Source organism: Esox lucius, chromosome 22 (assembly GCF_011004845.1).
Source record: "Esox lucius isolate fEsoLuc1 chromosome 22, fEsoLuc1.pri, whole genome shotgun sequence".
NCBI classification, from domain to species: Eukaryota; Metazoa; Chordata; class Actinopteri; order Esociformes; family Esocidae; genus Esox; species Esox lucius.
In genome coordinates, this window is record NC_047590.1 from 8,113,814 (window position 1) to 8,137,144 (window position 23,331).

General features: G+C 43.7%; 3 protein-coding genes across 6 annotated transcripts; 1 reads left to right on the forward strand and 2 right to left on the reverse strand.

Moving 5' to 3' along the window:
* Positions 1–631: 631 nt before the first annotated feature.
* plcd4a (phospholipase C, delta 4a) lies at positions 632–10,954 on the reverse strand. The gene is made up of 16 exons (XM_010891022.3): positions 10,605–10,954; positions 8,884–8,968; positions 8,415–8,573; positions 8,022–8,250; positions 7,604–7,733; positions 7,153–7,387; positions 6,761–6,962; positions 6,407–6,551; positions 5,522–5,674; positions 4,686–4,859; positions 3,355–3,511; positions 2,724–2,840; positions 2,334–2,512; positions 2,076–2,208; positions 1,807–1,956; positions 632–1,689 (listed from the first exon to the last, which is right to left on the reverse strand). Exons 2-16 carry the CDS (start codon positions 8,906–8,908, stop codon positions 1,598–1,600), a joined length of 2,280 nt encoding a protein of 759 aa, XP_010889324.1. The 5' UTR covers positions 8,909–8,968; positions 10,605–10,954; the 3' UTR covers positions 632–1,597.
* Positions 10,955–12,169: 1,215 nt separating this feature from the next.
* Positions 12,170–15,861, reverse strand: cnot9 (CCR4-NOT transcription complex subunit 9). 3 transcript variants are annotated; one of them, XM_010891025.4, is made up of 8 exons: positions 14,997–15,081; positions 14,639–14,818; positions 14,395–14,510; positions 13,976–14,085; positions 13,649–13,758; positions 13,441–13,539; positions 13,241–13,332; positions 12,170–12,879 (listed from the first exon to the last, which is right to left on the reverse strand). In XM_010891025.4, the coding sequence occupies exons 1-8, from the start codon at positions 14,997–14,999 to the stop codon at positions 12,699–12,701; spliced, it is 891 nt and encodes a 296-aa protein (XP_010889327.1). In that variant the 5' UTR covers positions 15,000–15,081; the 3' UTR covers positions 12,170–12,698. The 3 variants fall into 3 exon arrangements, with proteins under 3 accessions (XP_010889327.1, XP_010889325.1, XP_010889326.1); XM_010891023.5 differs by lacking the exon at positions 14,997–15,081 and adding an exon at positions 15,699–15,861 and having other exon boundaries at positions 12,171–12,879; XM_010891024.5 differs by lacking the exon at positions 14,997–15,081 and adding an exon at positions 15,699–15,860 and having other exon boundaries at positions 12,172–12,867.
* A 1,159-nt stretch (positions 15,862–17,020) lies between these two features.
* ftcd (formimidoyltransferase cyclodeaminase) lies at positions 17,021–22,209 on the forward strand. 2 transcript variants are annotated; one of them, XM_010891026.5, is made up of 14 exons: positions 17,024–17,882; positions 18,124–18,307; positions 18,497–18,625; positions 18,781–18,869; positions 19,043–19,222; positions 19,379–19,516; positions 19,669–19,800; positions 19,979–20,040; positions 20,126–20,255; positions 20,389–20,550; positions 20,706–20,749; positions 21,050–21,188; positions 21,464–21,559; positions 21,745–22,209. In XM_010891026.5, the coding sequence occupies exons 1-14, from the start codon at positions 17,829–17,831 to the stop codon at positions 21,826–21,828; spliced, it is 1,623 nt and encodes a 540-aa protein (XP_010889328.2). In that variant the 5' UTR covers positions 17,024–17,828; the 3' UTR covers positions 21,829–22,209. The 2 variants fall into 2 exon arrangements, with proteins under 2 accessions (XP_010889329.2, XP_010889328.2); XM_010891027.5 differs by lacking the exon at positions 21,745–22,209 and having other exon boundaries at positions 17,021–17,882; positions 21,050–21,233; positions 21,464–21,546.
* Positions 22,210–23,331: the final 1,122 nt, after the last annotated feature.

A 23,331-nucleotide genomic window follows, 5' to 3' on the forward strand; every position in this document is an offset into this window, starting at 1 on the left:
CACAAGAATATAGGGCAGTAGGACAATAATGACGCAAACCCAGAGAAACCTACTGAGAGAAAGCTCAGCCCTTTGAGTTGTGGACTGTTGTGTATATGTTCCCAGTCACAGTTTATCCTGATGAAATGCAGTGTTACCGCAGATTACTGTTTATCCCTCATCCTCCCCAGGGCGAGTATATTAATTTAGAACCCAATTAGAAAAACTCAGACATTATTATAGCGCCCTGTCCAAAGGACACGAGTTTTACCTGGTTAGGTTAGTGGATCTGGAAAAACGAGGGGCAGTCCCGGGCTTGTGGTTCCACATCTGGGGTAAAAGTGATGCACGACCGCATATGAATTCAAAACATGTGCTTTGGTTCGTTTTATTTTTATATGTATAAATACGTGTTTGTTGAAAAATAAATAACGTGTTTCAGTCCTACTTAAGCTAATCTGAACAAGTTCTGAACTCTTTAGATACATGAAAATCATATTTATTTGCAAATGGATATGGCAAATAACTTACTACAGTAATACAGTATATGCATAGCCAAATAAACTGTATCTAAACAATTCATGTTCATAAAGTCTGAAATGGTCAGTTGTACAAAAATAATGAATAGATAAGTTATAATACTATAGGCTACACATGAAATACATAATGAACACACACAGTGTGAGTATAATATATAAAACTATTACACCAGCAGCAAATATTTACATCTTACATAAAATGATCCAATATAGATGACACAAGTCAAGGCCTTGAGTTCCCTGGAAGGGTTCTTAATACTAAAAATATTTGTTCAATATTATTAATGGAAATGAATGAAATGGAAATTCATCACAGTCAGAGAATGACAGATTGAGTAACAACAAAGAGAGAGAAATAGAGAGAATAGAAACAGAAGCTGTCATTTGCCTCATGACCTATCTGACAGCAAATCTTTCCCAAGGCTTGTCGATATGCAGAATGCACTCTATAGTCGTTGTGTGTGTACTATTTTGTGGGGATCCTAAAAAACTAAACTGATCTACATCAGGCTAATTGGAACTCCAACGAACAGCCTCGTTATTTTTTTACTTGCATTAGGTGCCAGGTTCATGGTAAATACTGTGCTAAGGAAACTTACAGAAATGATGTAGAAATCATTAGTCTTGGTGGCACATTTCTCTGCTACATGTATTTGCAACAAAACACATTGTAATCTCTGGTCCGCTCACATACTTGACCAGCATTTAAGGAATAAGAGTTTGAAAAGCAGCATCCTTTCATATCTAGTTCTTAAGTAGTACATCTGATTGGAAATACACACTATATATATAAAGAATACCAGGTCACAAGTGAAAACCACATAATGCATAATCATATATTATATAAGTAGATAAATACCTAATAGTTTGGCTTAGTAGATAAAATACATTACATGATCTGTTTAGGAAGTACTTAATGGAAGTAACAATTTAATTATTTTCATATCTAGCTCTTGAATGTCAAAACATACTCTTTCTTCATCCTGTCACTGTGACTGACGGTTTGTTTAGCCGTGCCCATCCAGGTCTACAGTCCTTGCAAGTGGCTGCGATTCCAGCGGGAATCTCAGATCTCCAGCTCACACAAGCTTAGTGACTCTGAGGTGTACAAACAAGGAAGCCGGATGGATACTGGTTCCGTCCCTAGATAAGAGGTGGATGTGCCGGTATCCTGAAAGTGAGGGTAGGTCAGCCGTACTAGTTCACTAATCCCACGTTCTTACACATTATTGTAAAGGCCTACTCATTTATTTTTCACTAAATGCTTAAACATGTGGTCTAGCCTTACCTTGCTGAATACATGAGAAAGGCAAGGTGTACTGTCCCACAAAATCATTCCTCGACGCCTTATCATAGTCCTCCACGACGAAGCGAACCAGGGCCAGTTCAGGAGCGTGGATGGTGAACCGCAGGGTGTCATACCACACAGGGTTAAAGCCTGAGCAAACACAACCCATGAACGCATGAGCAAACACTGCAGTTTGTGCAACAGAAATGCTATTAAAAGTCACACTGTGACCATTCATGTAATTGGTATTCAATGGGTGTGCGTGGTACCATTGTTGTCTATGTATCTGGTCTCTTGCTTGGCCTGGTCTAGAGGAACTCCATGGATCTCCACACGCACAAACGGGTCCACAACAGAGCTCTCCTTGATATTCACCTTTGGGAGCTGCTGTGCACTGATCACCTTGAAAACACACACGACGACAGAGCTCACGGTTTGACGACTGACTTACCTTTCCACTTGCTTAATGTTGTCTTCGTGTTTAGGCTCGGGAATGTGTTCGGTAGGGCTCCGTTTGTTATTAGTACCTGAATGCAGAAACTGAGTGGTTGGTAGCCATCCCGGTTCTGGGGTACCTCAGGATCGAACCTTTTATCTAACCTCCTCATGTATTCAGGTTTGAGGACATAGCCACATCCACCATTTTGACTGAACAGTCCATCGTTGAGGTCCATCTCGAGCCCTGCTGTCTGAAAGTTTAATGCAACTAAGTAAAGAGAGGAAAAACAGTGTTATCGGTAAACACTGTTTAGGTGTTTGAAAGAATTTCTGGCATGTAAAATACAGATTATTCCCAGTCATCAACAGTCAAAGTAAAAGAGGTATTATCTTAGTTTATATCACAAAGTTGTGTTTGGAAATTAGAATTTTCTTTAACCCCTGTGTCCCGCCCAAAAACAAGCTAAAATGCCCCTTGCCTATTTGCGTCCCTGTGTTCCACATCTCCTGAGGGTTGAAGTTGGAGGAGTCTGTTCTGAGGCCACTTGGGTAAACCCTGGTCAGCTGTCTGGCATTGTGAAGCACAAATTCCGCTCCTGGAAGAGAAAAGCATTCAGCAACACATCCAATGAACTTGAAGAACGGCAGACAGACGGACAAACACGCATCGCTTGTTTTCTTGTCCGCCCTTGCCTCTGAGTGAATGTTAGGACTCACTAGATCTAGTGAGACAACATTTTCTTTTAGTAACTCATCAACCATCTCTGTCCTGAGGGAAGTCCCTTTCTTTGCTAAGCACATTTACACAGCCAGTTTTATTTGGTCTAGAGTCGCTACTTGCGTTAAACTACATATACGGACAGAATACACAAAATCGACTTATCGTCACCACACACTGGCATACAACGCAGTGGCAAGCATATGACATGAAGGGATATGAATTGCAATAGTCTGAGGGGATCTAAATGTGTACAGGTTCAGGGCAAGTATCTTTGGCAGTCGTACAGCATAGCTGTTAGCTGATAAGAGACCCGTTGAGATTAGCAGGGCATTCGAGTGGCTGAAGGGAGCTGATGCCATCTTCATTCAGTGTAGTGAGTCAGGACCCACCTGCCTCTCTTAGGAGCTTACGGGCCTTGGACTCTGTGAAAGAGGAGATCTCGTAGAACTTGGAATGCATGCGGGAATGCTTGAAACTGCTGAAGTGGACACTCTTGCAGTAGACCACACAATCCGACAGCTCCTTGGATAAACGTTGCTTCGATTTCTGAGGAAGTGAAAGAAAGTGGAATTGGTACACTCGTTATTGGGGTGTTTCATATACTAAACCACATTCAACTTAACTACATCTATATTAGGTTGGGACAAATACTAGACACTAGAGGGATTGTGTAGCATAATGGTCCGCGAGCGAGGCAGCACTGGCAAACAATAAGGAGTGCGGCGTATAGCTAGCCATCGGTGAAAACGGGTGGACGCAGGCAAACCCCAACATGGAAATAAGTGACACTCCACTTAGCAGCCGACCCCAGCAGATCTACAGGCAGGCTTCAATGACTGTTATGTTCGGAGGCATGCAGACAGGCACCAGGCCAGACGAATAAACAGTGCAGCCAGAGGTCCAAGCAGCAGTGTACACCTGGGCTTCTTCTGTGTGTGAAAGCCGATCCGGAGCCACACAAGCAGACTCTGAGCTGCAGTCTGTCTTCAGGGCAGGACACGCACCATCAGAGTAACTTACACCGGTCTTTGCATTGTTCCCGCAGCTTACTGGCTTTCCGCTATTATCATATTTTAAAAAGGTTATCCTATAAAGAAATAAAGGTGATCCCTGCGATTGCCAGTGGCCATTAAAAGCGTTGGAAGGATCAAGTATCTCTTTAGAGGACGTCTTTATCTCTTCCCGCAACTTTGCACCCTGTCCTCAAACTATCTCATCTTTCATGTGAAATGGGTCCTGTCAGGAACCCCCAGGACTGATGTCATCCAACCCACCTACCTCCGTCCCTGAGTCCATCACTCTGGTGTTCAACATGGCACCATTAGGAGACACGCCCCAGTCCTTTCAGCCCTGTGTATTTTTTCATTTCATAAAAAACCCTAGTCTAATGGCCCAAAATAATGGCCCATATCAATTCCCAGGAGTTGACACCACAGCAGATTCTGATTAAGATGACACCCTTTTGCCGCCATGAATAAAAGGGACAAGTGAGGTGGGAGTGACCGACACCTTATGCAATGTGGATATAACAGTGAGAGGCAGAGTTCAGAAAGACTGACAAGGAAACAGACATTGGCCTACTTGCCAGGCTCAGTTTAGAAGGCAAGCTCCGAGCTCGGTGAGACAACGACGGACACCGCACAGGCAGAGCGCAGGAGGAAGTGAACATTTGGACCGCTCTTACAGGGGACCAGTCCATGTACGTCCACTGGGAGCCTACCTTGGCCCGGCGCCGGAGGCTGTTGCTATGGAGGTTGTCCTCATCGATTTCCGCTGCTTCGTCCTCGTCGCTCACCTCGCCAGTGAGGGTGTCTTCAGGCTCCATTAACCCGCTCAGACTGTCCTCCAGACCGCCAATCTTTTTCCCCTTCAGAAGAATCTTTCCCTTCAGCTCCTGTTGGTCAGAACCATCAGTCAAAGCGGTTTTGTCACCAGGGAATAGATTTTTAGCATGATTTCAGATCCCCTCCTGGCTGGAACACTCTCTCAGTCTCTACTGCGTACTAACAATTTACAATGTATAGATATGTGTACAATCACTGAGCACAGACAGGCCGAGTAATAAACCGACCCAGTGCAGTTTAGAAAGAGAGAGTTGAGAGAACGATCCATCATATTTCCTCGCCTGCCAAGGGATGGACAGAAGGAACAATATTATGGCTTTTTAATAATTCACAGCGCCAGTGTTCCACGCTACAGGAAATATGATATGGCCCCGGAGGCACTGACAGCCAAGCAGTCAGGCAGGTAGTGGGAAGTGAAGGTGAATCTACAGGTCAACCCACTGGAGGATTAGCCCGCCTGATGGAAAACTGCACCGACAGCAATACGAACGCATAGAAAACACAATTGCTAGAACGGACTCGGCCCTTCGGGACATGGAACCCCAGTAACCGTTGATCCACCCGTCAGAGAAAGGCAGAATCCAGGAATCGAAATTCACTGGAACAAATATAGCCACCAACATATTAAGTTAACCTAGCAGCCATGACTCTGCGAGTCGGATCAGAGCCAGTAGCCTGGCCCCCGGTGCTGGCTACTAGCTAACAGCCTCACCTCGGGAGAAGGAAAGCTAATGGGTATCTTTCTGTCCAGGGTGCTTTTCAGCAGCTTGTCCCCGAGGATGGTGTTGAGGTGATGGGCCATGACTCGCTGCTGCTCAACGCTGCAGTGGTTCTCCATGGACAGGATCACTGGGTACTCTGATACCTAAGGACGAGAGGAAAGGGCCAAGTGAATAATTCAACACAGGACTGTAGCTTCATCTGGGTGAGGAGAGCTACGCCTGCCACAGCCATCAATTCACATGCAGGTTCTCTGGTTGGGGGTAGACAGGTAAGGGGTCGCGTGGAGCCTGGCCCTGGCCACTGTCCAGTTGCAGACAAATAGCACCCTATCCCAATATAGTGAGTGGTTTCTAACCAGGGTGTCACTTCAAGACAGCCGTTCCCAACAGCAGGGTCGCCGGGGCTTGAAAGACTCGGGCCAAGCAGGATTTTATGTGGTACGCTAACCCGAAAGGGGTCACCGGGGATTTAGGACACAGCCTGTCATATGAGGTGATGCTTGCCCCACGGGGAGGACCGTTTTGGCACGGAAAAGGACACAGGTATTTCACTCTACAGGTCACATGCTGGTCTAGTTAGCGAGGGCTCAGCTTTCTGATGGTGCTGTGGCTTTCAGATCACACGACGGAATGATCTCCCTCCTGACTCATACACATATAATGAGGTGAGGTGCGGGGAGCGCGGTGATACTGAACGAGAATGCCGCTGAGCGGTTGTGCACTATACTGGTTAGTGGATGTTAATTTTTTTTCACACTGAACGGATCTGAGTGGACACAAACACCCCTGTGTTCTGCCATGACTATGTCCTGAAACGGTGGAGAATAGCCATGAAAGTATTAAGCTGCAGATTCGCTGCGTGAATAAATAAATACCTTGAAGGCGTATTTTCCCAGGGTGCTCACGACGTCTTTGAAGAGGATCTTGGAAGTGAACGTGTGTCCGTGGTAGACGATCGGTTCCCCGTTAGTACCGTCCCAACAGTCCACCTCCACACAGCGGCAGCCTCTCTTCAAGGCCCTGGATGTTGCAAGAAACACACGGGCGTTTGTTTTGTGCAGCCGGGTCGCTGCGTTTTAATGGACGGCGGTCAATCGCCGATTCTGTCTTCCAAATCTCGCGTTATAATTCAGCTCAAGACTGAGAAACTTTTCTTCCACACAAAGGACCTACATTTGTCAACAATCCCAACTGATCCTCTGATCCTAACCCTGACCCTCTCCACCTACCGGATGTACCCCTCAACACTGCTGGGTCCTCTGAGCTGGTCCTCCATCAGATAAGTGTTATGTGAGGAGGAGATGAAGTAGTGGCAGAGGGGCTGATTCATGTCCTGGTACAGGTTCTGCTGTCTCGGTCGGAAGACGGAGCCCACGGGAGACATCAGGTAGATCAGGAAACCATCGATAGACATGGCCTTCAGCGTCTTGGCTGCAAATTGCAAAGACCAGAAAGTGAACCGTGCTGTCAGTTTAAACTATATACTTGTATTTAGCCTTTCCGTGCACATACCGCGATATTCATTCAAATGCAAGTATAAATGTTTGATTGGTAATTATTAGTACCGAGTGATCTGTCAGCTTTAGCCACAAGGCTCAACAGGATAAGAGGTGAGTTGTACCTGTGTCAGAAGGTTCGTAGCGCTCAATGAGCTCCATGGCCAGCTGCTGGACCACGTCCACATCTTCTAGCTGTTCTTCTCGTAGAAACTCCTCCAGGTCGCTCAGCGAGAGCTTCTGCCCATCGCCAGAGTATTCCTGGAACACCCTGAGGACATCCTCCCTCTGGGTCAGCATCTTGTAGAACAGGACAAACTCATCGTCCTCCAGACTCCCCGTCTGAGACTTGTCAGCCATCTGTGGACAACATTTTTAATATTTTCAGGGCAGGTTCTCGACCGGCAACCTTCCAGCTCCGCAGCTGGTCGCATTGCCCTCTGCTCCAAATAGTGATCTCCCACGTAAAGGGGCGGTAGTGTGTGATAACGTGTGGCCTTACCAAGGTTGCTACAATGTCAGGCCTTAACAACAGTGTATCGGAATCAATATTATGAATCTTCCCGGGACACTTGCCATGAAGAGTCGATGAGCGTGGTGTTCGTTCATCTCCACGTTCATCATCTTTAGAAGGACTCGGACCTCCTGGAAGTTCATCCTGCCATCGTTGTTCTTATCAGCCTTTTTAAACCAGTCCCCGATCCACCTGGGCTCGTTGTTTAAGGGAAACAATGTCACATCCAACCAGAAGACCACTGTAAACACTTGGCACAAAACCCTGGCATACATCTTTACAGTAGACAGCATGAAGGCGTCAGCATTTGACAGTTTTCCCTTTATGCCCAACCGGTGTATATAAGACATCCATGGTGACGAGAGCAGAGGGAAATAGTTTTATCTTGTAGTAGACACGAGAGTGAGGAGAGAAAGTAAAAAAAAAGAAAAGTAGATGAAGACCGTTGGGAATTACGACCAAGGCCGTTGGGAAGGATACTGGTCTAGCTTCTCACTGTCTCCCATGTTTTCAAGGTTTTCTATGAGTTTTCTCATGCCCTTGATCCAGGACTGTGCCTCGTCTGCTGAGTCCGCCACCAGGTCCAGGTTGCCCCGGCGACCACGGAACACCAGCGTGAAGCAGCGATCTGGGGGAAACTCGTCCGCGATGCTCAGCAGGACCTCTGACTGATGGCCCTCGCGCACAGCCTCCACGTCGCTCACAGAGACTGAGGAGCAGGAGAGAGAAGATGCAGAATGCCACCAACACAAGTACTGTATGGAGCAATTCAAAACCATCACTCAGGTCTGATCGGTCATGCTGTCAAAACATGGAGCAGAAGAAGTATTATTGCCCACCAAGGAGGAAACGTGACACTCTCTCGCTACTCACATGTGGAGTGGGTGTTTCCTGTCTTCTTGGACTTGTACCAGATGGTCATGCAGTCCTCCTGCAGCCTAAAGTAGCGCTGCTTCTTCCAGGTGCGAGATTTGATCTTTCGCATCACCGTGCCAACGATCATGGACTGGAGGTTGTCGTCCCCCTGGATACCTGATCGCAGTGGAGATCATGGGTCAAAGGTGCACCTGGCCCCTAAAAACTCTCAGCACCAATCAAAAGTAGCCTGGTCTAAGATCTGTTTGTGCCCTCCTCGTCAGTGTGCATGTGTGTTTGTGTGGTCAAGTAAAGATCTGGGATTCATCTATGTCTACCGGGCATTAATCTCACTTAATGAAAAACCCATTATACATTCATACGCATTATTGTTTTAAAAACTCCATAATTTCTTCGTAAATAATCATACAGCCAATGCAAGACAATTCTTGTGGTATGCAACATTAACTCTCAAGAATAAACTCACGCAGGCCACTTCCCGTGGAAGACATTTAGGGTTGTTTCAAACTTTTTCCATCTGCTGTCCAGCAAAAAGGTTCACTGTAGAATGTCTAATAAAGGATCAGAAAAAGCAAAGGAATGGTTTCATTACAAGTAGTTCACAGTGCTGTTATAACAATACATAGAATTCATATAGAAACCACAGCAGACTTGTCAGAAGCACATCCATCTTAAGTATCACTCCTTCACTGCAGGTGCAGTTTTGGAGTCAACACTTAGCATCTGTGATGTATAGCTTGTTAAATTAAATTTTTGAACTGACTGAATGTAAACAGAATTGACCTCAGTACTGTTGAGCACAGACCTTTGAAAACCCAGGATCAGCAGCCTCTTTGTCCAACCGTAATCATCCTTACTTCATCCTCCATTCAGCTAACGGGCTGATTCAAAACACAGACTCTGCTTCTCTGCAATTCGCTGTGTCATGTTTTTGCTAAGTAGGTCTATTCTATGGCTTTGTACTCGTCTTCTTGTTTTGGGAGGTGGATTTCAGAGGGCATCAGACAAATATTTTTTAATCTCTGATGTGGTTGGGAATGGCATTTCTTTTATTTGTCAAAACAATGGCATTCATGTTGGTTTTTAAACTATGGATAAAAATAATAATCCCAACCTTTAACTTCTGTCCAGTCAACCACATTTTAATGGTTTATTCCTTGTGATAGGATATTAGAAGAACTTCATAACCAATGTATGCACCTAACCCTAACCATTTCAATAAACAATAAATAGCATATTATTTTAAAACTTTTAATTTTGCAGAGCAACAAGACAAGAGTAAATTCTACTTTATTTAAGTTGAATCCCTATTGTAAATCTGTGTTATTTTGTGTTAAATAACACACAACAAAAAATGTCAGGCATAACGTCTGCTATCTATGTGGTACTATTTGCAGAATGTTTTGTATCATCTATCATTTCACCTGTTACCAAATATAAGTCTAACAGCAAGTACTTTTCTAATAATAACACCTGTTATACACAATTATAAACTAGGTAGATTCCTGAAGACTGTGTAGGACAGATATAAAAACTGGTTAATATTTATTATAGTTTGGGGGGCAGTTGGACAATATACTGTCCAATAAGCTGTCCTACTTGCGTTTTTTTCTTTCCTTTTTTGCAGTGGTCTCTTAATTTTTTTCCGTATATACAGTGACAGTGTCTGTGATGGTGCATACATTGATTACATATATATATACAGCTCCAGAAAAAATTAAGAGACCACTGCACCTTTTTCTTTCCTCTCCAGTGGAGAACAGAAGGTTAAAAATGAAGAGAACACTGTAAATTGAACGCTTCTGTTCCTCACTCAAAACTTTCCTTTTCAACCTTTTTGTAAAGGAAAGTATAAGGTGCAATGATCTCTTAATTATATTATTTTTATTATACATATATATATATACTCTATGTACACACTGTGTTACAAACTATCCTTGCCACTGATTCAATATCTTCAACATCTTCTGAGTGCCTGGTCAGACAACAATTTATAACTGGGTTCGCAAAAATAAATAAATTCAATTAAAAAACAAATGAGCTAAAATGTAATCTAATTAATGAAATATAAAAAAATATATTAATTCAATTAATCCTTCTTATTTACGCCAGATACAACGCTCTCAGGCGTGGGGTAAAAAGGGACTGCTGGAGGTCAAGGTGGAGAGAGGTTAGTTGACGCCTTACCTGCTGGTGGAGCATCTCACCTGGGTCCTGTGGTCGAGGCTGATCTGGAGCTCCAGAGACAGGGAGAATCCCCCGGGGAGCTGGCCCCGTCGTTGGCCCCCGTCTGTCAGCCTGTGTCAGCTCGGCATGCCGGTGTGGACAAGTGATACCGGCAGGCAGGGACAGCTGATCCTGAGTGAACAATTATCAACAAGCTCCTCCCCTAATTCTTCTCTGTCCTTCCCTCCTATTGGTTGGCTCTCAGAGGGTCCTCTTTGGCATTGAATGGTTAGCCGATTTTAATGTAATAACCAGTGAAAATCACGTAACAGATACAACGCCAATACCAAAGTGTCTGCTGTTACATTAAGTTTCAGCTACAAATGTTTGAACGTCTTGTAGATTTGGAATAAATTCAGAGCACGTTTCAAATGACCTACAATTCAATTTCCAATAATGTATTATTAGTGAAGTATGTGGGTCCATTTTAACCCACTGAAGTGTGCCTACTACTATTTAGATAGTTCTTACATTTTTAGTTTGCTAAAATACAATATAAATGGTTCAAAAAAAATATCCTGTAAGTATACTGCTTTTTTGGCTTGGGAAGCAAATCAACAGGGGTAATTATTTTTCTGAGATTACCAACTTGTCATGTTACCAAAACTATGAAATATGCCTGCCCACACATTGGACTACTTCTTTATACAGTTTGAGGATGAACAAATTTTACTGCATTTACATGAAGTGATTTGAGAGGACATTTACCCAAGGCATAACAAATTAAACCAAACTTCAGCAGTGGGCCGAAGTGAAGAAGCTTCAAGCAAACATCAAACAATTTACCAAAAGGGAGATGTCTAACTCTTCAAAGATGCAGTAGAATCATACTTGACATATCACGTCAAGGTTTTCATAAGAATGTATTGGCTAGCATTCACTATTAGCATTCCCATGATAATGACTGCATAATCCACTACAAAATAGCCCAATTTAGAGATCCTCCACTGGCCAAATTCACAGGCCGTTTCAGGTCCTGTAAGCCTGGCCAACCCTAACTGCCTGCAAGACGGCTCTTAGATGGCTAAACCCCGTGGCACTGAAACATTATAAAGCAAATGAGAATTAAAGGACGACACTGTCAACAACATGAGTTAAAGCACACACTTCGTCACTGACACGGGGAGACCAGGTTTTCCTCGAGTTGGGATCCGCTTCCACAGCTTTGCACTGGGAAGAATAATGCATTTCTTCTTACAGAGTCCCCCTCAAGACTGTCCCTACTCCTCCGGTTCCAGAGCATCAATAATACAGTGTAGTGGGTCGGCTTGCAGCTCAGGTTTTACACAGGCAGGGCCATTGCGGAAACAGGGGGGTCCCTTACTTTCTATCAACACTGAAACTCACTTCACTAGCCTTTAGCTTGACGCAATCGCTACTACGTACGACCTGTCAACAGTTTGACCTTAGTTCATTTTTCTACATCAGCCTATTTATGGCTTTATATCATTAACCCGATCCACAAAGACAAAAGTTACTTTGTAACAGAATTACAAGCGAACAAGCAAGCATGCAACAAACAGACCGGGTATTATACAAAGCAAAGTATTGCATATGCCAAGATGTAACGTTTTATTGTACAGGCTACTTCAATTTCAGAACACAGTGAAATGAAGACTTCAAATGTCCTTGAGAAAACATAAAACATACATTTGGAGAGACTGAAAAACATCCACACACATTTGGGCAAGCAGGCAGGTTCGTCAACCATAGCCCTGAATTCATTTTATTATATAAAACAAAATGTAAAAAAAAAAAAGAGCTGTTAAGAAAAGACTTTTCAGTCAATACAGAGGTTCCCCTTTATGGGTCTGTCACTCCAAGTGGAGGCATCTTCTTGTTTCTGGAAGCTGGGTCCTTGCTGGTGGGTATCACTCAGTGCAGTTGTATGTGAAATACAGTTACCTTGGCAAAATTCCCATGTTTTGTAGAAATCCCAGGAAGAAAATGCCCGGATTTTCTGATTATTGCATCCTGATTCCAGGAAGGTCTCGGAAAACCGGGGAATCTTGGGAAAGTTAGCACAATCGTGCAGCTCGGGAGACGTGGGGGGAGTTACTGTGTAGGCAGGGGGATGCCTCGTGGATCTGTGACTTGGCCTTCCTGCAGGTTCTTCACCAGCTGTGTCAGCCAGCGTTTGGTAGTGGTGTCGTCCTTCAGGACCTGGGCAAACGTGGTGTCTTTCAGCTGGTCTGGTAGACACTGACGGAGGGCCTCTCGAGCTCTGGTGTGGGGGCAAAGGTGAAAAAAAACAAAGTAATGTTAGTTATGATAGTAAGTAGGCCGCAGTCAGTAGAATCGACTTCAATTTAAATTGTGTTATTTGCCAGAGGTTTTTTACATTACCATTGCAATTGGAAGTTGAAAAATGTAATAGACAAATCTAAAATGTAAACATTCGACAAGTCTTAAATCCATCAACGTCCGTAAACCATCACCCCACTGCAACCACTTTAAGACTTCCCAATACATTTTCTCCCAAAATGTGTTTTTTGTCTTTTTTTTTTCCTCAAACATTTCTTCAACACTGTCACTGGATGATGAATGCAGACTTCATGAGACAAAAAGACAGAAGATCGAGGAGTTGGTTCCAATACCTGGAGTTGTCCGAAAGGCGCAGGTAACAACGAACAACGTGTTTCAGAAGACGAGCAGACGGCTCTTTGGAGAGTTGAAGGACCATTTTTCCCTGAAAAAAAAAAAAGCTGTGTAAGACGCAATTTTAGGCAATCAAGGTCTACCTGGCATTTTCTACAAAAAAAATAAAAGCTTGAATATTGGTAAGCCTTAAACTTACAAGTATCATGGCCACATGGGAAAAGCGTTCATACGTTTGGCAAATGTATGCCAGCCCTGTGTCATCAAGGAGAATTTTCTGTAGTATAAAAGTAGCAACCTATTGGATGAAAAGAAAAGGCTACTGATCAGACAGTGTTTTATGTATATACGCATCTTTATTCTTTGGAGACACAGAAAAAGAGAGAGAGGAAGCAAAAGAAAAGTACCGTTTTAGATAATTCGCTGCCAGACTCCATAATGCGAAGGCACAGTGGAATGATTTCTGTTGTCAACAGAAAATTAATCACCTCCTGCTCATCTGTTTTGACCAAGGCACCTTCAGGACAAACAAACAAACACATTTTAGTCTATCACAGCCTACATGACCAGCGATACTATGGCAAAATGAATTAGCGCCTGCATACTTTCAATCAGACGCAACATCAGTCTGGAATTGCTATGCTCGCTCTTGAGGCCACGGCATCATATTTTCGAGACATCGAACATGCGCTGCAGGTAGATCATAATCAAAAGATCCACAAGATCTACTTTACCGATGACTCCTAGGCTGGTAAGTCGGAGGTACTCAAATGGTCGTGTTTTGCTGACAGTGTGTAAGAAGGGGTACAGGAACAGAGGTATGTGAGCTGCCAAAAATGCAGACCTGTAAAAGACGTTACACATGTTTATTTTATGATGTTAAAGTCTAATACAGTGGAGGTGTTCTGATTATTACACACATACACACACAATTCAAATCTCCAGGACCAACATTTTTAGTTCAATCCATATTTCCCATAAAAAGATAAAAACAGGATAGAAAGACAAATATTTCATTAAACTGATAAATTGCTTGAACACAAACTCGTTTTCTAATCATTCTAGTTCATTCTAGTTCTATGCATTTCATCTAATCAGCTTACAGGTAAATTACTTCTACTAACAACCAGGTCAGAAAATATAATCCAAATACCGTGTCTCAGGATGTGAGGCTACACACTGCAGAAGTGCTAGGGCGTTGCATACTCTGTTTGACTGGTGAGCGGTCAGGGTTGGAGGGTTTATTGAGGGATAAATGTTGACAATCTCCTGTTCAGGAAACAAAAGGATCGTCAACATCAACATTTGAGTTTTTCATATCTTAGATTCACAGCGGAGAAAACCCATTCGGCGCAGCCAACTACACGCGCACCTTAGTGTGACGTCCGCAACCTTACCTGCAGGAGAGCAGCTATAGTTCCACAAGAGTGCCATAGCATCGGAGCTAGATCCGGCACGGACTCGCGTTTTTTACTGAGTTCAAGTAGCGCATTCTCGCGGGTCTCCGGGCTGGACAGCTCGTTGATCCACTGGTAAATCTTTTCCCTATCCACTTGCGCCAGCGCCGTGGTTACAGCCTATTGGACAAAAAATGGGGACATCGTGAGTTTCATTATAATGCTTCTTCGAAGTTACTATATCGTTTCATAATGAGTTACCTAGCTAAAGTTCGCGTTACTTAGTTATCTTTAATAATACATTAAAATAGGTAATTTCACGGAAAGATGGAAACTATAAATGTTACTTTCCCCGTACCATGGTTAGCTAGTTAACAAAATGTAGGTATTATTCACAGTTCCCAAAATGCAGGGCTTCCAGCATCTCTTTAAGATGCACAGACCGTAGCCATAGTAAGAACAAATATGGTCAGAGGCAGATAGACCACCGGATGTATTATTCCGAAGCATCAAGTCGTAATCTCAATTTTCCGCAGGGAGAGATAGCCCATTTGAAAGGCAGTGGAAACCTATGGAGTGAGATGAACTGTGTCGGAAATTAGCCGTTTTCGTATAGATGTTCATGTAACGTCTGATCCCGACAGTTGTACGTTACATGAGTCCTTAGGATAATTTTTTTTCTCGGTGTTACCATTTGACAGTTGCAGTTAAATGGTGCACTGTATAGACGGCGTACACGGTTATTGCCCATATCGCATAATAAACGTTTCCTAACAGAATCACGATAACGCGCCAATATTGCCCAATTGGATCTCGTTAACTCGTGCTTGATTCGTCCCTCCGCCTTTCCTTGGTTCTGCCCACTCGGCTTCACTAGCTCCCTTTGAAAACGATAGCTAGTGAGCTATCTTGATTTAGTTCTCAACATCTTTGGTCGACGTTTAGCGTTAGCATGACTAGCTAGCAACTAGCTAACACCTACTGACCAATAGCCCTGTTGGCATTGTGGGCTTGCTAACCAGCTAACTCTGTAAGCTAGAAAAATATTTCGTGTACTTACTGCTCCTGTAGCCAGCATTCTTTGCAGCGCCTATATATGGTTGCCCGGGGGCAGATATATACCTATTTTAGACAACTGTATAACGTTTTCGTTAAAAAAAATTAAATATGATCTGTTGTGAAAACAGACAACGAAGCTCGCGAGAGCTCAGCTGCGCTTGACCTTTCAACTGGCGTAATGCTGGGGTATTTCCCGTATCCTCCCCACATACCCTCCTCGGTATTTCCGCAGTCTTTTTAGGGCATTTGTTTTTCCCGGTTTGGTTTTTCCTTTTACAATGTGATTGTGGGACTCGGTTCTGGCTGAACGGACTTGGAAAATATTAGAAAATTCTGTCTGAATACCACTATGTTCTTTGGTTTTTTGACAAATCATTTTTTTAAATGTAGGATTTTTAAAATGTGCTTATAATCGACGCTAAATAATACATACAAAATTAAAATGTTCAATAAATCATTGCTTTCAGTATTTGCAGACCTTTCTTTAAATAGTTATGTCATACTGAATACTATGGAGAGTAAGAACAGTAATGAAAATACGTCACTTGTCTCAAGCTTTAAAATTGTATTTAAATGTGAAACTAATTTAATACAGTTTCTGAATTTATAGCTGTCAGAATTTTTTACTGTCAGAAATAACTTCTGGTTTCCTCAAATTTTATATTATTCTTAATTTTGGGGGGATAATCTGGGATAATCAAACCCATTTTAAACATTCTGGATATTTAGGTGAATGTGGATTCGTTTGCATCTACTGGGTATAATGAGGGCATTCGATTTTCTTTTGGTGCATTTTCAGCATGGATCATTAGAAAAAGAGTATTCATCCACTAGAGGGCCCATTCTTAACCATATATACCGTATAATTTAAAAAATACGTTTTTTTCAGAGCAACTTACAGCAGTGACAGCAAACACATTTGTCTTTTTTGTTTTTGACTGTTCAAACATGGGAGTCAAACTCACAACACTGCCCTTGCAAGTGCCTTGCTCTACCAAATGAGCCAGACAGGACCAGTTCCACTCCTTAAGTAATATACCTAAACATTGAAGAAACCTGAGCTACATTTATAATATGAAATACGTAAACTTTGATCATATTAAATGTCATTGTACTCTGTGATCGGAGTAAACAACACATCCAAAATGTTTGTCAAGACTGTAGGACAAGCTGGGAGGAGTATTCACTGCACCAATAAAAAGATTGACTGGAGTTTCAACAAGCAGCTCAGTCCATCCAGATTTCCTCTGTAGCATTACTCATTAACAAATCTGGCCAACTATTTGTTTATTTTGATGGCGGGGGGGGGGGGGGGGGTGTTGCATGGGTGTTCAACAGTTGGCTGGAACATAGTCCTTGGCCCAAAATATATTTGTCAGGCCTTGGTTCGGTTGTTTTATCTTCAGGGTGTATGAACATGAAAAGAAGTGGGCCACAACATGTATACAAATAGGAACTGGCATTGGGGATAGTAAGAATCTGAGTAAGGCTGAGTCCCTGAATGATTGTTGAACTTATTATCTCTGATGCCTCGAATAATATACATACTCTCAGTGTTTAGTAAAGCCGTGTGAAAGCTGAGGTAAGGGTCCAAATGAAAGACCACCAGATAGCTGTATGCCTCCATTGATCATAATGAATTCATTCATGTCAGCAGCCCTATTATTCAAGTCACTGGGGTAGTAGAGAGAGATGAAAGTAAACACTGTTTACCCCATGTAATTGAATTCTCTCTCAACGGTTTACACAGATTTTGCGGGAAAATGCATTGAAAGCATATAGAGTTTTTGTTTTTACGCCACAAGCGGAAACCAGAGTTTACCCACAATTATTTTGTTTTCACCACGATATTACTGTAACCTGTGAACAATCAAGGATTCATATGAGGCTGGCCCAATCTGGATCTGGTCCAGACAATTATTAGACTAGTTCAGCTTGGGAATCATTGCCAGCTGACCTAGATATGGCGAAAGCAGCAAGTTAATGATTCAACAAGAGTTGCAGGAGGGCAGACCGCAGCTTAAAAGTCCAGCTTAGGGATGAGGAGACGGACTTGATGTGAATAGTACACTGCTGCCTTAAATTGGTCCTGGTCCTTGAGTCGTTGACGACCCTGTGGTTAGCTTGGATCATGGATAAACTGGTGGAATGTGTGCCTAACTTCTCAGAGGGTCGGAATAAGGAGGTAAGTGGCCTTTTCAGAACGGTGAATTCATTTGCACTGCAGCAAGAAGCTTCCAGAGATGACAATATAATTGAAGACCTATATTATGTGTCATGTAGGACTTTTTCTGGTTGACAATATAAGGTTCTCGTTTACCAAAAACAGTCAACGTTTCTGAGATTGTGCCGGAGAGCAAAATCTGTGAAAATCACTGTCAATTCATTTATTGGAAAAGCTTTATACAGACTTGCCCCCATTCCAGGTGATCGCCGCCATTGGAGACGCTATCTCGGCTACAGAGGGATGCAGCCTATTGGACGTGGACCCTGGGTCCTCCACCAACCGTACAGTCTACACCTTTGTGGGCTCGCCACAGGCCGTGGTGGCGGGAGCGCTAAACGCTGCACGCATTGCCTTCCCACTCATTGACATGACCAAACACTCAGGTATGAGAGACACACACACACAAGGTGCTGTTCCCTCTCACATGACTCGGTCAAACATCTGAGGTCAAAGGCCACGTTTCGGAGACGCCCCGCCACAATCCCCTGTCCCTTACCTTAATATATAAGGGACGGGTAACTACCGTGGCTAGGTTAGGTCTGTTCATAGGTTTTTATGCGTGTCTGTTATAGGGGAGCACCCACGGATGGGTGTCATGGACGTGTGTCCGTTCATCCCCGTCCGGAACGTCACTATGGAGGACTGCGTCAACTGTGCCAACGTTTTCGCACAAAGGTTAACGGACGCTCTGCACGTTCCCGGTTTGTTTCTCCCCCTCTGACCTATTGACCTTGAGTCTAGACACCGGCCCTTTACCCTGACCAGGGGCGCGGGGCCCGCTTGCGTACATTTCCACATCAGATGCACTCAACGAGGTAGACAACTGTAAATAAAACAGGTTGTCATTTCTCCGCAGTGTATCTTTATGGAGAAGCAGCCAGGAAGGACAACAGGAAATCCCTCCCTTCGGTGCGATCAGGAGAGTATGAGGGCTTGTCTGAGAAAGTGAGCGAAGCCTAATTTCCGTATATACGCATTATGTATATATTATATCTAATTTCCCTACATTACCAGTGCCAGTATGCTGGCTGTGACCATCTCACAATCAGGCATGCGAGATCAACTCTAAAAAAAAAATAAAAAAAGAGATTGAGTGAACGTTTCCCTGTTGTCCTCAGTTGAAGAGGCCAGAGTGGGCTCCTGACTATGGCCCTGACACTTTTGTGCCTTCCTGGGGAGCCACGGTAACAGGCGCGCGCAAGTTCCTGGTTGCTTACAACGTAAATCTCCTCAGCACCAAGGAACAAGCCCATCGGATTGCACTGGATATCAGGGAACAGGGCAGAAGCAAAGATCAGGTATGGGAAGGCCTTGTATGAGAATCTTTCAAATGTTTTACAAAAAAAAAAACAAGATCCCGTCTTCATGACTACAGCAGTTTAACAACCATCTTTGTTATTTGCCCGTGTCCTGGTTGCTTATCAAGAGGGGAAAATGGTGTGTTTGTACTGTAGCCAGGTCTGCTGAAGAAGGTGCAGGGCATGGGCTGGTACCTGGAAGAAGCCAACATCGCCCAGGTGTCCACCAACATCCTGGATTACGAGCTGACACCCGTCCACACTGTTTATGAGGAGGTCTGTCGAGTTGCCAAGGTAAAGAGAGGCCGACGGCAACAGCAACAGTCAAACACTGTCATACAGTGCCCTCGCTGGGCCTTCAAACCAGAGCTGGACCAACAATCTCAAATGAATTCCAAAGTGTTGAAACTCTCCCGACATGTTCCCCTCCCGACTCTGCTGTACAGGACCTGGACCTACCAGTGGTGGGCTCTCAGATCGTGGGCCTGATGCCGCTCAAAGCCGTGCTGGACTGCGCTGACTTCTACATCCAGAGAGACAGGCTCTTCATTGTGGAAGAGGAGCACAAAGTCCGACTGGTGAGAATATGACGGGGCCGGTAAATAGTAACTCGTGTTACCTTCAAAAATTATCACCTCAAGGTAAATAAATGATAGAGTTTAGAGGTTCCCTCTCTCTCTCTCTCCCCCTCTTCTCCCCACTCCCACTCTCTCTCCCCCTCTTCTCCCCAACCCCCCTCTCTCGCTCCCTCTTCAGGTCATCAGTAGACTCGGGCTCGATGCGCTGGGGCCTTTCAACCCCAAAGAGAGAATAATAGAGTGAGTGCAGATCTCGGTACAGCGTGGTTTCCTTCTATGTGATGCGCTGAGTGTGATTTGGACTGATGGACTTGTGCCTGCGTAGGTACATGGTGGACAAGACAGGGGAGGACCCGGGCCTGGTGTCTCTGTCCCTGCAGCAGTTTGTCCGCAGCGTGGGGGCCAGAACAGCCGCCCCAGGTGGAGGGTCGGTCTCTGCTGCCATCGCTGCCATGGTAACATAGAGATATACCAAATACAGTGGTATATGGCCAATGAACACAGATTTGTATTTTTTTTTAAATGGATGCACACGCTATGGCTTTCAGCCAATCGGCATTCAAATTTAGCACTGACTTTGTGTTCCAGGGGGCTGCTCTTGGAGCGATGGTTGGTCAGATGACCTATGGGAAGAGGCAGTTTGACAGTTTGGATAGCGTCATGAGAAGACTCATTCCTCCCTTCCATAAGGCCATGAATGAACTATTGGTCATGGTGGACAAAGACTCCAAAGCTTTCAACCAATACATGGTAAGGCTGGAACATGTTTTATTTCAGTAATTCCGGTGGGATATTTTGTTTGGATACCAGACAATGGCCTGAGGTGATGCCTAAAGACTACATTAATCTGACTGGAGTTGGGTTTCTGGATGCAGTCATTGCAGTTAATACTGTTTCTGTTTCAGGCTGCATTGAAGATGCCAAAAAACACGACACAGGAGGTTAAAAGGTGATTGCAATGTAATTAAAATCTATTACCTGTCCTCACCCGTCAGCTCATTTAATCTGGGAGGCTACCTGATCTTATCTAAACTCTCATTATGTCACCAGGTAAAAACTCATTAGTGTGAGTCATGATGTTAACTCATTAGTGTGAGTCATGATGTTATTTTTTTTTTTTTACATGCTTCAAATCTGCCTGATCTGTTTACTCTGCCTCTGTTCTACATGTTCTGCCTTGGTCCCCTCTTCCTTACCTGGCACCTAACCCGCATCTAACTCCTCTGCCCACCCCGTGACGCTACTCCAGGAGAGAGGTTGCCATGCAGGAGGGCCTGAAGCAGGCTGTGGGCGTCCCTCTGTCTCTGGCTGAACGAGTCAACCTACTGTGGCCCTGTCTAAAGGAAATGGTGCTCTACGGAAACGCAGCCTGCAAATCTGATCTCCAGGTACCGTGTCACTGAAAGACAGGTGACGCTGAAACCATAAACTGCGTACGTCTCTAGGTTCTTTGTGCCGCTTGTTTAACTGAGCGACTTCTATCCAGTTGTGCCAGCTGCTTGTCCGCACATGCCTGCCCACTGGCATACTGTCAAGCAGTGCTCCATAACATCCGACCACTCATAGGTGTCAAGTTATCAACGGCTAAATGTGGACTGACGATTACATCTGCGGTATGGAAATAATATCTTCCTGACATTGTTCTTCTGTGGTGGTGTTGCAGGTGGCAGCTAAAGCCCTGGAAACAGCAGTGTTCGGAGCCTACTACAATGTTGTGATCAACCTCAAGGATGTTACAGACGAGTCCTTCAGAATGACTGTAAGTTGCAGTGTAGTCTATAGATCTGACTCATTCCAGAAGGAGGCTGGCTAAGTTACAAATGATTTCGCCACGACTACTGGATAATGAATCAAGCAAATCAAGGTTTTGTTTTGGTAACAGCCGATGGTTTATTACATTGTTATAAGTGCACATATTCCTAGATACACATTTGTGTTTCGCAGACTCAACAGAGAGCTTCAGCTCTGCTTAATGAAGCCAGGGAATGTGCCAGTATGGTCTTGGACGAGGCGGAGAGAAGAGGATGAAGTTGCCACTCTAATAGTGGGTTACCCACAGACCAACACTTATAGTTGTATTGTGTTTTCTGGGGACAAACGTAATTACAAGTGGAATGTGACATAGTACTACCTGTTGTGGGAGATGGAACATAGACTACCAGGCCCTTATACTTGGGAAACATGAACAAATTGCAATTCAGGCAAACAAGGGGTAATAATATACTGCAAACTACAAAACCGCTAAGATTCACAGTTCTTAATTTAAACAACTTTATTAACATCTTTGGGCAGCCCAACACGACTGCTGACTTGGCCATGTGCTTCTGAGCCTGCATGGGACTCAAAACAGGCCATCACAACCATTTTTTTCTATTGCAATGTAAAAAACAATAAACTGGGTTCATTTTGTTCAACGTGTGTTTTCTCAACTGCTCCACAACGCTGGCCTTCACTTCGTTAGAAATTCTCTTAAATACTTATAATGTAATAATGCACTGCCTAGCAGCATTCACCAAGCCAGCCATTACTACATCGATGCACGCTTCCTGATTCGTACAGAATGCTACTACACGTTTTCTTGCTCTCTCTTCCGAATTTCATCGTAGGATATCTGAATCCTGTCATCTTAAGACACTGCCTTGTTATTTAGTGCTGAACAACAAAGGATGTGTGGCATTTCAGTTATTCTGTTGTTTGTTTAAATTGCTGTGAAATTCTCTTTAAAACATGTACTCTTTAAAACATATTTTAACTATTCTTTTGCCTGTAATGGAATGAAATACAGGTAGATGATGTAGGAGTTACTTTTGGGCCAGTTTGTATTAGAGCCTTTCTGTTCTAATCAAACTGTGAATATAAACTGAGTTTGTATATCCTGACTGCTGATGGTCTGAAACAATCCAAACAAATATTTCAGACAGAAAACACCACGTTTGAGTTTAACCATTTATTAAAGAACTTATGTACAGCCCTGTACATGCAAGTCTTGGCATTAGGTTATGCTCCTTTAGGGTAACTCATTGCCATCACATGATCGTGTTTACGATACTACCACAATTACATACCTTTGTTATTATTCATGCAATGAGCAAGGTGTGCTATACCGATCCCCCCCACAAGGAACACAGAATCTAACCGGTGAAGGCATGGGTGGCGGGTGAGCGTGCACCCACATGCTAGTACAAGCTCAACAACCGACTGAGTGAGTAACATGCACTGCATTAAAAGGCCTGTTTCGGAGTGTGTCCATACAAGTAAAGAGCTTTGTTATCTGTGACAGGTATAAGGCCAGTACAGAGAAGTTGCGATATAAAACAATTTTAACCAGTCTTAAGAAGTCAGCTCTTGACATTTCTGGAAACTCCTCAAACTTTGCACATGCAAATGAATTCTTAACACTTGTCTTTTTTTCCTCATTCTAAATAAGATTTCAACAGTTCACACTCAGCAGGCAACCTGGTACCGAACTAGTACATTCTTATTGCTAGTTCGCAGACTGGGTGCAGGAGTTCTTGTGTTTACTTGAATCGA

Bases quoted from the DNA above. Each gene is read 5' to 3' on its own strand.
- plcd4a (XM_010891022.3), bottom strand. From the start codon at position 8,908: ATGTCTTCCACGGGAAGTGGCCTGC. The intron at 2,841-3,354 runs GTGGGTCCTGAC...TTTCTCTTCCAG, and splicing joins TAAGCTCCTAAGAGAGGCAG to GAGCGGAATTTGTGCTTCAC. The intron at 2,209-2,333 runs GTACTAATAACA...TGTGTTTTCAAG, and splicing joins CACTCAGTTTCTGCATTCAG to GTGATCAGTGCACAGCAGCT.
- cnot9 (XM_010891023.5), bottom strand. The intron at 13,540-13,648 runs GTACTTTTCTTT...TTCATCCAATAG, and splicing joins GCAGCGAATTATCTAAAACG to GTTGCTACTTTTATACTACA. The intron at 13,333-13,440 runs GTAAGTTTAAGG...TTTTTTTTTCAG, and splicing joins CCCATGTGGCCATGATACTT to GGAAAAATGGTCCTTCAACT.
- ftcd (XM_010891026.5), top strand. From the start codon at position 17,829: ATGGATAAACTGGTGGAATGTGTGCCTAACTTCTCAGAGGGTCGGAAT. The intron at 19,801-19,978 runs GTGAGAATATGA...CTCCCTCTTCAG, and splicing joins AGGAGCACAAAGTCCGACTG to GTCATCAGTAGACTCGGGCT. The intron at 20,750-21,049 runs GTGATTGCAATG...ACGCTACTCCAG, and splicing joins ACGACACAGGAGGTTAAAAG to GAGAGAGGTTGCCATGCAGG.